Genomic DNA, 12,561 nt, shown 5'->3' on the forward strand with positions numbered 1-12,561 from the left:
AGTGTGATGTTCTGATAGTGTTCACAGTCTGACAACTTAACAGATCCTTCACTCATCAAAGTAATGATACAAACCCAATGACACCACTAATCTATTTATATATATATAAAATGTGGGTCTGTGAGTCTATTCTGCACTTTGGTCCCGACTTACATATCTCAACAACCATTGGATGGATTGCCATGAGGTTTGGTTCAGACATTCATGCTCCCCTCAGGATGAACTGTAATTACTTTGGTGATCCTCCATCATCAGGTCATCATTTTAAACTGTACAATATTTTTGTTCATGACCAAGTATTTGCAAAACTAATGGCATTTCCATCAGCTTCAGTTATACTCTGTGTTCAGTGCTGATTAGTAAATTAGTGAAAACTAAGATGATGAATATAATAAACGTTAAACCCTTAAACACAGATGTGCACTGAATCATCAGGACCCTCAGCTGATCTGTGATGTGTGTTGTTTTGTGTGTCTGCAGGCTGTCAGGCTGTCTGATCACAGAGGAAGGCTGTACTTCTCTGGCCTCAGCTCTGGACTCCAACCCCTCCCATCTGAGAGAGCTGGACCTGAGCTACAATCATCCAGGAGACTCAGGAGTGAAGCTGCTGTCTGCTCGACTGGAGGATCCAGGCTGGAGACTGGACACTCTCAGGTATGAAGAGTCCTGCTGCAGCCACAGACAGTCAGTGTGAGACTCTGTTTCTCCACTGTAGATGGATCAGTGTCGGGAGGTCTGCTTCGTTTACTCCACCTCCAGTTGTTCAGTTCAGTTCAGGAGAAAAGGCAGCATGGCACGAAGCCAAGAGTTACAAGTGTAGAGAGGAAGATGAGAAGAAGAGATGAAGATCAGCGACCAGGAGAGTCTTGGCACAAACGCTAAAGTTACACCTCTTTTTTCAGACTAGTTTAGTGCCTGTTCAAAATGTGCCTGTTTGATTTGTTGGCCTCTGGTTTTGCTGCTTGATGAACCGTCATCCAAACTCCTTCACACTCCACACTGATTGCAGAGGGTTATCAAAACATTAACATTAAATCTAATTTCCACCACGTCACTGCTGTGTTATGATATTAATAATAACAATAGACCCTCTGTGTCAGATGTCTGGTCAGAAAATACTGAACCTCAAATTCAAAAGATTTCTGTGACACATAAATGAACTTAATCACTGAATGTCATAGAAACTCTTTCCCTGAACTGGAGAATCAGTGTTTCTGCCAAAGTGCTTGACTTTGAACTTAAAATGGTTCTGACATGGATCTTTATCAACACTGGAGTAACTGCATCCTAGATCATCACTGACAGTGTATCTGTGCCTCAGTGTGAAACATTTACAGACTGTAACAACTGTCTGTGGCGTCAGTTTAAAGTGAACAGAAGATATAAAACAGTCCAATAACAACGTTAGATGACACTAGGGCATTGACGAATACTGCATTTTAGTATTCGACGAATACTTCCCAAAAGTCGACTAATAGTCAAATATTCGCCTGTTTTTTTTGTTTGTTTGTTTTTTTTTTTTATCCATTCGGCACCGCTGCTGCCAGACCTAACCCTCCTCACTGAGTTTGCCTCTCTTAATGACCATGAAAACACATAAATACCGTTTTTACAACCTGGACCTTATTTCTAGCATAAAATACGATCATTTACTCACCCAGATAACTTTGGTGTCATTTGGTGTCGTTCGGACGAAATTAGATCCAGTGGATCGCCGCTATATCCATATAATGCGAGTGATCGGGGCACCGAAGCGCAGCCTCTATGAGCATTATCTGCAATGAAACTAGTTCACTTCACCAATATTTTGTTATGATACACTCGTGCTATTCCCCTCTGAGTCTGCCTCTTGCCTGTTATCAACATCCGGGGTCTGTAGGTTGATCTACTACCTCTGACCTGGAAGATGTCGTCTCTGAGCTGCGCGCGCACCCGTGACAGCCGGCTTGTTTACCTGTAGCTGCTACTGCTAGTTTGATCCCGGATGTTGATAACAGACAAGCCCAGACTCAGAGGGGAATAGCACGAGCGTATCATGACAAAATATTGCTGAAATGAACTAGTTTTGTGGCAGATAATGTGTTATATAGAGGCTGTGTGTCGGTGCCCCGTCACTCGCATTATATGGACATATCGGCGCTACACTGGATCTAATTTCGTCCGAACGACTTCAAATGACACCAAAGTTATCTGGGTGAGTAAATGATCATATTTTATGCTAGAAATAAGGTCCAGGTTGTAAAAAACGGTAGTTATCCTTTAAGATCAACATTGCATGTAAATTGTGAAACAAATGTAGCAATCTCGCTATTAAACATAAAAATGTCCACAGGTTACATAAAGTTTACAGATGTTGTTTAGTGAAATAACACATTTTATCCAAATTGATATTCAGAATTAACAGAAAATATAGGCTTTAAATGTGTTAAACAAAACTTAGCCTACTCACCACCACTGTGCAACGTCATAACGAAAAGTGCAAAAAAAAAAGCAACATACTGTAATCCAGTGGGCTATCAGCCTGTGCCTGCTTAACAGTTATTCGCTCTCGTCAAAGTCCTCCTCTTCAATAATCCAATTCTTGCGCTCCTGGTTTGCGTTCAAGAAAACAAGGGCATCCACATGAGCTGGGTGCAAACTTGCTCTCTGACAGGTAATTGTGTTCCCAGCCTGGGAGAAAACTCTCTCACTTGGGGTGCTTGTAGCGGGGACAGCCAGGTAGATTCTGGCCAGCTTTGCCAGGCGGGGGAACTGCTTCTCTTTGTGGGCCCACCACTCCAGGGGGTTGCTCGTGGTGGAGATGCGGGGCAGATGGAAATATTCTTCAACATCCTCTGGACAGGTGCTGCCAGCCCTTTTTTTTTTACTGGTGTAGTGAGGCCCAAACAGTTCGTCGTAATCACTTTCCAGTCTTGTTTTTTTACTCCTGGGCTCCTCTCCGATTTTGCCCACGTCGCTGTCTGCTGTGGCGTCATCGGCACCTGCAAATAAAATCACAGCCAGAGTGCCGGTCGTGTTTGAGTCCAGGGTTTCAGTGAATTTAAGTTTAGCTATTTTCAATTTTGCAAATATATTAAAGCACAGACGTGACCTCACATACGCACGCACACCACAGTATCTCTCTCTCTCTCAAATTAATAAATAATATTTACCTGTAGCTACAGGGACATCTCGCAGTAGCTGAATCAGGTGGCTTTTAACCTCCGCTCTGGTGTTCTCTGGAAGGAATCGGAGATCTTTAAATCTGGGATCCAGGATGCAGGCAGTGATAGGAACCGATCCCGCCAAGTCGTCCTCAGTGTCCAACTTGAACCTGGTTTTCAGCTGTTTTAGTACCGTGTTCTTAAAGTTGCGAGTTGCTGTTACATCCGACTCTTCAACTTTAAGCACCACATTCACCAGTTTGAGGATAACGGGGTAGATAAATGAGAGCCCGACGTGCATTTCCCCACACATGATCGTAGTTGCCTTTGCCAGCGGTCTCAGCACAGGCAGTAGCTGCTGGATTAGTTCCCATTGCGAGGCTCTCATTGACGGGGCTTTTCTGGCGGTGGATTTAGTGACAGTCTCATCTTCGAGTACGGCTTGGACAGGGATGCGCTGCTCGTTAAGTCGCTCCAGCATTGTAAAGGTAGAATTCCAGCGTCGTTCTGGAGCCTTTTCTCTTTCATATTAAGCTGGGCCTGTCGCTGCGTCAGAGCACTCGTTGCCACAGCCGAGTGGCGAAAGTGGCTGACCACACGCCTCGCCGCATCTGTGGTTTTTGCCACTTCAGCTAAATCCAGCCCCGCCTTTATCGCCAACTGTAATGTGTGTCCAGTGCAGCCGAGGTCGTGGTTGAAATCTTCACACAGACTCATCGCCAGTGTCATGCTGCTAGCATTGTCATGTATAACGCAGAACACCGTCAGGCCCCACTGACTGATTGTGTCCGTCAGTCCCTGAGCAATGTTAACAGCGGTGTGCCGCTCTGGCATTGCGCAGGTGCGGAGGACTTTTGCCTTCAGCTCCCAGGTGTCGGTGAGATAATGCGCTGTCACCGTGATGTATGCCTCCATGGTTGGAGATGTCCATAGGTCCGTAGTGAGTGAAACACTCTGATCTTTCATTTCAGTTGCTAATTTCGCTCGCAATTCATCATACTGGTGTGTGATGTTGCTCCACAGTGTCCTATGGGACGGGATAACGTAACCCGGCTCGAAAAAATGGATAAAGTCCTTAAAGCCATTTCCAGACACCGCAGCAAGCGGTCGCATATCCTTCACGATGAAATTCACCAACAGACCAGTTATTTTCCTTTTTCTTTGGTCGGATATCTGGCGTGTGGAGAAGTCTCTCATTGTTGTCTGTTGTTGGTGCTTCTCTCCGCTAACGTTGCCGCTGCTGCCGCTAGCCCCGGCCGGGTGTAGCTTCAAATGGTTATGCATTGTAGACGTACTGCCATGGTAATTTAGAGTAGCCTTACATATATTGCAGCTAGCGGTTTATCTGTTTTGGTAAAGTATTTCCAGACCTTGGACACTTGCAGGCGAGTATTGAGAGCCGCCTCAGCCATTTTACTTTCAGTCTCCTTTCTCTTTTTTTTCGTCTCCTGTCTGCTGCTTGGCGCCATTTTCCTTGGCGTGTTGACATCACTCACACGCACACGCACACACACACACTGCACTAGTCTCACATGCCCCCAGCTGCATATCTGCGGTACCGCTTTATTACAGCACCGGGCTTTTGGAAGAAAAGAAAAACAAGGAAAAGACGAATACTAGACTATCACGCACAGCGTCGAATAGTGGTTTTGATAGTCAAATATTCGAATATTCGATTATTCGGTGAAACCCCTAGATGACACAAGGTGGAACATTCCCGTCACATCACCATAACAGCAGCAGTGCATAGATGAATTTAAGATGGGTCAGTGGTGCCGTCTTGGCTCCTGTCATGAGGAAACTGCTGCTCCAGCTGAGTTTGGACTGTTTTGGGTAGTTCTCATTATAACAGCCTGCAGGGGCAGGAAAGCTTCAGTGTTTTGCACCGTCAGCAAAATCAAATGACAAAAGAAAACATTCAGTGATCAATCATCTGCTCCATTGATTAACATGATATGTGACCTGTGCAGAGCTGCAGCTCTCTACAGTAGCTGGTGGACCTCTGGTTTAATGCTGTTGTAATGTACTTCAGCCCGGCTCGTAGCTGCTGACTCAGCTTCACTTTCAGCTGTTCTGGAGTCGTGTTCAGGTTCTGCTGGTGGAAATCCAGTGTTTCCTGATTTAGCTGCTTCAAAATAAAAGCTTTCAAATAACTAACGGGGGGTGGGGGGGACAAATAAAAAACAAAGATCTGAAAAAGAACAGGATGGATCACCATGCTTCTACAGTTTGATCCTTTTTTAATGTCAGTGTGACGGTCCTGGTCCTGTCGTTTTTATGTATTCAGTCCATTTCTCCCACTTCCGGCAGCATTGATCCTCTTGAGTCCTTATTTTATAAGTCAGTTGTTCCATAATATGTATTTCGTCCATAACTTCCATCCAGTCTTCCTGTGACGGGGTCTGTCTTGTACCATTTTCTTGTAATTGCCTTTTTACAGGCTACTAACATAATTTTCAATATGTATCTATCATCTTTCAACACAACGTTTCCCGTAATGACGCCAAGATATAATAATGTACAAGACTTGGATACACCATAACCCAAAACTCTGCCCATAACTAAATGAACATCTTCCCAGAATTTTGCGATCTTAGGCCAGAACACATGTGAATGGTTCACATTTACATCTCCACAGCTTCTCCAACACGGCTGATTTTTCTAAATTCTTCCATTTGGCTACATAATCTTTGTCACACCAACAGATTACATGTCTAACTTGTGCAGCATGAAAATATCCCTGAAGGTTTGGCAGTGCCAAACCCCCCTTATCCTTTCCAATCTGTAATGTTTCAGATTGATTCTCGGTCTGTGACCATTCCATATAAACCTGGAAATGGTTTTGTCCCACAGTCTGAATTGTTTTTCGGGTATCTCAATGGGTAGTGACTGAAACAGGTAAAGAAGTCGGGGTAGAACGCTCATTTTTATGGTCTCTATTCGTGAACCGATGTCTGATGGAAGGATAGCCCACCTGTCCAAGTTGCTCTTAATTTCCTTCTCCAGTTTGACGTAATTAGCTTCATATAAATCATCAGTGTTTTGTGTTGAAGTGACCCCAAGATATTTCATTGTTGTTGCTCTCCAGTTCAGATTGTGTTTTTGTTGTATGATTTTGGATGGGGAGTAGTTGAATGTTAGGATCTGTGTTTTGGTCAATTTAAGCTTGTATCCAGAACAAAAGCCAAACATCTCTGGTTGGTTGATTAGTATGGGGATGCATGTGTCTGGGTCCTCTAAAAAACAGACCACATCATCAGCAAAAAGTCCAATGGTGTGTTCCTCTCCCCCGACCTCTACTCCTTTAAGATCTCAGGGGCTCTATGAAGACTGCAAACAAGGTTGGAGAGAGACAGCAGCCCTGTCTAGTAGATGGTCCTGAAGCTGTGCTCTCAGTCAGACTGCCGTTTATTCTTGTCCTTGCGGTCGGGTTTTGGTAAAGTGTTTTAATACGTCTGACAGCTTTGTCATTAAGTGCAAGTTTTTCAAGTACCTGATATAGAAAAGTCCAACTTACGCTATCAAAAGCCTTTTCTGCATCGAGGCTTATTAAGGCTGCACAGTTCTTCTTTTGTAGAATATGGTTAATAACATGTAGAGTTCTCCTCATGTTGTCTTGGGCTTGTTGTCCCTTAATAAAGCAGCAGAAACACAGCGAGAACAAAAAGCAGACTGTGCAGGTGAGATTCAGAAAAGCCCTGGAAGCTTCAAACAGGAATCTGACCTCAAAAGTTCTGACGTCCAAATCCAAAAGTCCTGTAATATACAAACATGAGCACAAGCTGACATTGGATCAGACAGCAAGCGTAAGGTCGCCCACAGGAAACAGCAGCAACATCCAATAACATAAAGATGAAGTCATGAATCCAAAAAGAGGTTTGTGTGTGTCCTCACATGTTGTCGTCCTCTTTCACACACACCAACATCCTGTGGCTCTCAGTGTGTGAGGAGAGTGGCAGAGGTGAAGAGGTTCAGGAGAACAGGGAGAAGCAGGCCTGATGGACATATTGTGTTTCTGTGTATGAGTCATGTCATGTCCATGTCTGCATGCTGAAAGAGGATGTGCTGCTCTGACCCCCCTCCTCCTTTCAGGGTGGAGCCTGCTGGAGTCCGATGGTTGACACCAGGTCTGAGGAAGTGTGAGTGTGTTTTTACTTTGATTCAGCTGCACACTGTGACATCACTCAGTCACATCTGTGATGTCATCACCACACTGATGATACATTAATAACTGCAGCTGTGTTGTGTCTTTTTCTCTCCATCAGATTCCTGTGAGCTCACAGTCGACACAAACACAGTCAGCAGATTCATCAAACTGTCTGACAACAACAGGAAGATGACACGTGTGGAGGAGGATCAGTCATATCCTGATCATCCAGAGAGGTTTGAGACCTTCTGGTCTCAGCTGCTGTGTAGAACTGGTCTGACTGGTCGCTGTTACTGGGAGGTCGAGTGGAGAGGAGATGTTTCTATATCAGTGAGTTACAGAAGAATCAGAAGGAGAGGAGGCAAAGACTGTTGGTTTGGATATAATGATCAGTCCTGGAGACTGAGGTGCTTTGATGATGGTCGTTACTCTGTCTGTCACAATAACAGACAAACATTCATCTCCTCCTCCTCCTCCTCCTCCTCCTCTGGTAGAGTAGCAGTGTATGTGGACTGTCCTGCTGGCACTCTGTCCTTCTACAGAGTCTCCTCTGACTCACTGATCCACCTCCACACCTTCAGCACCACATTCACTGAACCTCTTTATCCTGGATTTGGGTTCTTCAGTTCTGGTTCCTCAGTGTGTCTGTGTGGTGTTTAGTCTGCAGAGTCTCCTCCTGTCACAGAAACATTGTCAGTGCTGAACAGTTGAGTCTGTACAGGATCACAGTCACATCAATCTTTCAGCTTCTTGTAATAAATTCATCAGTGAACTTTGTACAAAATGATTCAAACTGATTGTAAAGATTGATGGTTTCCTCCTCATCAATGATTCTGTTCTGCACATTAAAACTGAGACATCACTTCACTTTGTTCTGCACTTGTTGTATTTGACAGTCGTCAGCATGAAGCTGGTGACTCACAGAAGGACTTTAACAGGCAGCCGCTGTAAAGACTTTAAAACAGGCGTAACGTGCGTCTCCTTCTGGTCTGAGTCAGCAGTCGTGCAGCAGGATGTTGAATTAGCTGCTTTCATCATGTTTCTGTGAGTGTCACGTGTTAGCTAGCTACAGACTGCAGCTAATGTTAGCTAGCTACACACTGAATGTTGGCTAGCTACACACTGTTAGCTAGGTGTGAAGTAGAGGCACTGTTAGCTAGGTGTAGAGCAGAGACGCTGTTAGCTAGGTGTAGAGTGGCAACATTGTTAGCTAGGTGTAGATTGGCAACATTGTTAGCTAGGTGTAGAGTATAGAAAATGTTAGCTAGGTGTAGAGCAGAAGCACTGTTAGCTAGGTGTAGAGCAGAAGCACTGTTAGCTAGGTGTAGAGTAGAAACACTGTTAGCTAGATGTAGCGTGGCAACATTGTTAGCTAGGTGTAGAGTATAGAAAATGTTAGCTAGGTGTAGAGCAGAAGCACTGTTAGCTAGGTGTAGAGTAGAAACACTGTTAGCTAGGTGTAGAGCAGAGGCACTGTTAGCTAGGTGGAGAGTGGCAACATTGTTAGCTAGGTGTAGAGTAGAGAAACTGTTAGCTAGGTGTAGAGCAGAGGCACTGTTAGCTAGGTGTAGAGCAGAAGCACTGTTAGCTAGGTGTAGAGCAGAAACACTGTTAGCTAGGTGTAGCGCAGAGGCACTGTTAGCTAGGTGAAGAGTGGCAACATTGTTAGCTAGGTGTAGAGTGGCAACATTGTTAGCTAGGTGTAGAGTGGCAATATTGTTAGCTAGGTGTAGAGTAGAGAAACTGTTAGCTAGGTGTAGAGCAGAGACACTGTTAGCTAGGTGTAGAGTGGCAACATTGTTAGCTACGTGTGGAGTAGAGAAACTGTAAGCTAGGTGTAGCGCAGATACACTGTTAGCTAGGTGTAGAGTGGCAACATTGTTAGCTAGGTGTAGAGCAGAGGCACTGTTAGCTAGGTGTAGAGCAGAGGCACTGTTAGCTAGGTGTAGCGCAGAGGCACTGTTAGCTAGGTGTAGAGTAGAAACACTGTTAGCTAGGTGTAGCGTAGAGGCACTGTTAGCTAGGTGTAGAGCAGAGACACTGTTAGCTAGGTGTATAGTGGCAACATTGTTAGCTAGGTGTGGAGTAGAGAAACTGTTAGCTAGGTGTAGAGCAGATACACTGTTAGCTAGGTGTAGAGTAGAAACACTGTTAGCTAGGTGTAGCGCAGAGGCACTGTTAGCTAGGTGAAGAGTGGCAACATTGTTAGCTAGGTGTAGAGTGGCAACATTGTTAGCTAGGTGTAGAGTAGAGAAACTGCTAGCTAGGTGTAGAGCAGAGACACTGTTAGCTAGGTGTAGAGTGGCAACATTGTTAGATAGGTGTGGAGTAGAGAAACTGTTAGCTAGGTGTAGCGCAGATACACTGTTAGCTAGGTGTAGAGTGGCAACATTGTTAGCTAGGTGTAGAGGAGAAAAACTGTTAGCTAGGTGTAGAGTGGCAACATTGTTAGCTAGGTGTAGAGTAGAGAAACTGTTAGCTAGGTGTAGAGCAGAGGCACTGTTAGCTAGGTGTAGCGTAGAGGCACTGTTAGCTAGGTGTGGAGCAGAGACACTGTTAGCTAGGTGTAGAGTGGCAACATTGTTAGCTAGGTGTGGAGTAGAGAAACTGTTAGCTAGGTGTATAGCAGATACACTGTTAGCTAGGTGTAGAGTGGCAACATTGTTAGCTAGGTGTCAAGTAGAGAAACTGTTAGCTAGGTGTAGCGCAGAGGCACTGTTAGCTAGGTGAAGAGTGGCAACATTGTTAGCTAGGTGTAGAGTGGCAACATTGTTAGCTAGGTGTAGAGTAGAGAAACTGTTAGCTAGGTGTAGAGTGGCAACATTGTTAGCTAGGTGTAGAGTAGAGAAACTGTTAGCTAGGTGTAGAGCAGAGGCACTGTTAGCTAGGTGTAGAGTGGCAACATCGTTAGCTAGGTGTAGAGTAGAGAAACTGTTAGCTAGGTGTAGAGCAGAGACACTGTTAGCTAGGTGTAGCGCAGAGGCACTGTTAGCTAGGTGTGGAGTAGAGAAACTGTTAGCTAGGTGTAGAGCAGAAGCACTGTTAGCTAGGTGTAGAGCAGAGGCACTGTTAGCTAGGTGTAGAGTGGCAACATTGTTAGCTAGGTGTAGCGCAGAAGCACTGTTAGCTAGGTGTAGAGTAGAAACACTGTTAGCTAGGTGTAGTGTGGCAACATTGTTAGCTAGGTGTAGAGTAGAGAAACTGTTAGCTAGGTGTAGAGCAGAGGCACTGTTAGCTAGGTGAAGAGTGGCAACATTGTTAGCTAGGTGTAGAGTGGCAACATTGTTAGCTAGGTGTAGAGTAGAGAAACTGTTAGCTAGGTGTAGAGTGGCAACATTGTTAGCTAGGTGTAGAGTAGAGAAACTGTTAGCTAGGTGTAGAGCAGAGGCACTGTTAGCTAGGTGAAGAGTGGCAACATTGTTAGCTAAGTGTAGAGTGGCAACATTGTTAGCTAGGTGTGGAGTAGAGAAACTGTTAGCTAGGTGTATAGCAGATACACTGTTAGCTAGGTGTAGAGTGGCAACATTGTTAGCTAGGTGTAGAGTAGAGAAACTGTTAGCTAGGTGTAGAGTGGCAACATTGTTAGCTAGGTGTAGAGTAGAGAAACTGTTAGCTAGGTGTAGAGCAGAGGCACTGTTAGCTAGGTGTAGAGTGGCAACATTGTTAGCTAGGTGTAGAGTATAGAAACTGTTAGCTAGGTGTAGAGCAGAGGCACTGTTAGCTAGGTGTAGAGTGGCAACATTGTTAGCTAGGTGTGGAGTAGATAAACTGTTAGCTAGGTGTAGCGCCGAAGCACTGTTAGCTAGGTGTAGAGTAGAAACACTGTTAGCTAGGTGTAGTGTGGCAACATTGTTAGCTAGGTGTAGAGTAGAGAAACTGTTAGCTAGGTGTAGAGCAGAGGCACTGTTAGCTAGGTGTAGAGTGGCAACATTGTTAGCTAGGTGTGGAGTAGAGAAACTGTAAGCTAGGTGTAGAGCAGAGGCACTGTTAGCTAGGTGAAGAGTGGCAACATTGTTAGCTAGGTGTAGTGTGGCAACATTGTTAGCTAGGTGTAGAGTAGAGAAACTGTTCACTAGGTGTAGAGTGGCAACAATGTTAGCTAGGTGTGGAGTAGAGAAACTGTTAGCTAGGTGTAGTGCAGAGGCATTGTTAGCTAGGTGTAGAGCAGAAGCACTGTTAGCTAGGTGTGGAGTAGAGAAACTGCTAGCTAGGTGTAGTGCAGAGGCACTGTTAGCTAGGTGTGGAGTAGAGAAACTGTTAGCTAGGTGTAGCGCAGAGGCACTGTTAGCTAGGTGTAGAGTGGCAACATTGTTAGCTAGGTGTGGAGTAGAGAAACTGTTAGCTAGGTGTAGAGCAGAGGCACTGTTAGCTAGGTGTAGCGCAGAGGCACTGTTAGCTAGGTGTGGAGTAGAGAAACTGTTAGCTAGGTGTAGCGCAGAGGCACTGTTAGCTAGGTGAAGAGTGGCAACAATGTTAGCTAGGTGTAGAGTAGAGAAACTGTTAGCTAGGTGTAGAGCAGAGGCACTGTTAGCTAGGTGTAGCGCAGAGGCACTGTTAGCTAGGTGAAGAGTGGCAACAATGTTAGCTAGGTGTAGAGTAGAGAAACTGTTAGCTAGGTGTAGAGCAGAGGCACTGTTAGCTAGGTGTAGAGCAGAAGCACTGTTAGCTAGGTGTGGAGTAGAGAAACTGTTAGCTAGGTGTAGCGCAGAGGCACTGTTAGCTAGGTGTAGAGTGGCAACATTGTTCGCTAGGTGTGGAGTAGAGAAACTGTTAGCTAGGTGTAGCGCAGAGGCACTGTTAGCTAGGTGTAGAGTGGCAGCATTGCTAGCTAGGTGTGGAGTAGAGAAACTGTTAGCTAGGTGTAGAATGGCAACATTGTTAGCTAGGTGTGGAGTAGAGAAACTGTTAGCTAGGTGTAGCGCAGAGGCACTGTTAGCTAGGTGTGGAGTAGAGAAACTGTTAGCTAGGTGTAGCGCAGAGGCACTGTTAGCTAGGTGTGGAGTAGAGAAACTGTTAGCTAGGTGTAGCGCAGAGGCACTGTTAGCTATGTGTAGAGTGGCAACATTGTTAGCTAGGTGTGGAGTAGAGAAACGGTTAGCTAGGTGTAGAGCAGAGGCACTGTTAGCTAGGTGTAGAGTGGCAACATTGTTAGCTAGGTGTGGAGTAGAGAAACTGTTAGCTAGGTGTAGAGCAGAGGCACTGTTAGCTAGGTGTAGAGTGGCAACATTGTTAGCTAGGTGTAGAGTAGAGAAACTGTTAGCTAGGTGTAGA

General features: G+C 45.1%; 1 protein-coding gene across 1 annotated transcript in view; it reads left to right on the forward strand.

The window, feature by feature from the left end:
* Positions 1–12,561, forward strand: part of LOC311252955 (uncharacterized protein) — a 290,895-nt gene that overhangs the window by 38,645 nt on the left and 239,689 nt on the right. Inside the window, exons 10-12 of the mRNA XM_084346619.1 lie at positions 481–654; positions 7,236–7,282; positions 7,409–7,933. Coding sequence (XP_084202745.1) covers positions 481–654; positions 7,236–7,282; positions 7,409–7,933 — 746 coding nt within the window. The remainder of the gene's footprint in view (positions 1–480; positions 655–7,235; positions 7,283–7,408; positions 7,934–12,561) is intronic.

Source organism: Pagrus pagrus (assembly GCF_965226575.1).
Source record: "Pagrus pagrus genome assembly, chromosome: 24".
Lineage (NCBI taxonomy): Eukaryota > Metazoa > Chordata > Actinopteri > Spariformes > Sparidae > Pagrus > Pagrus pagrus.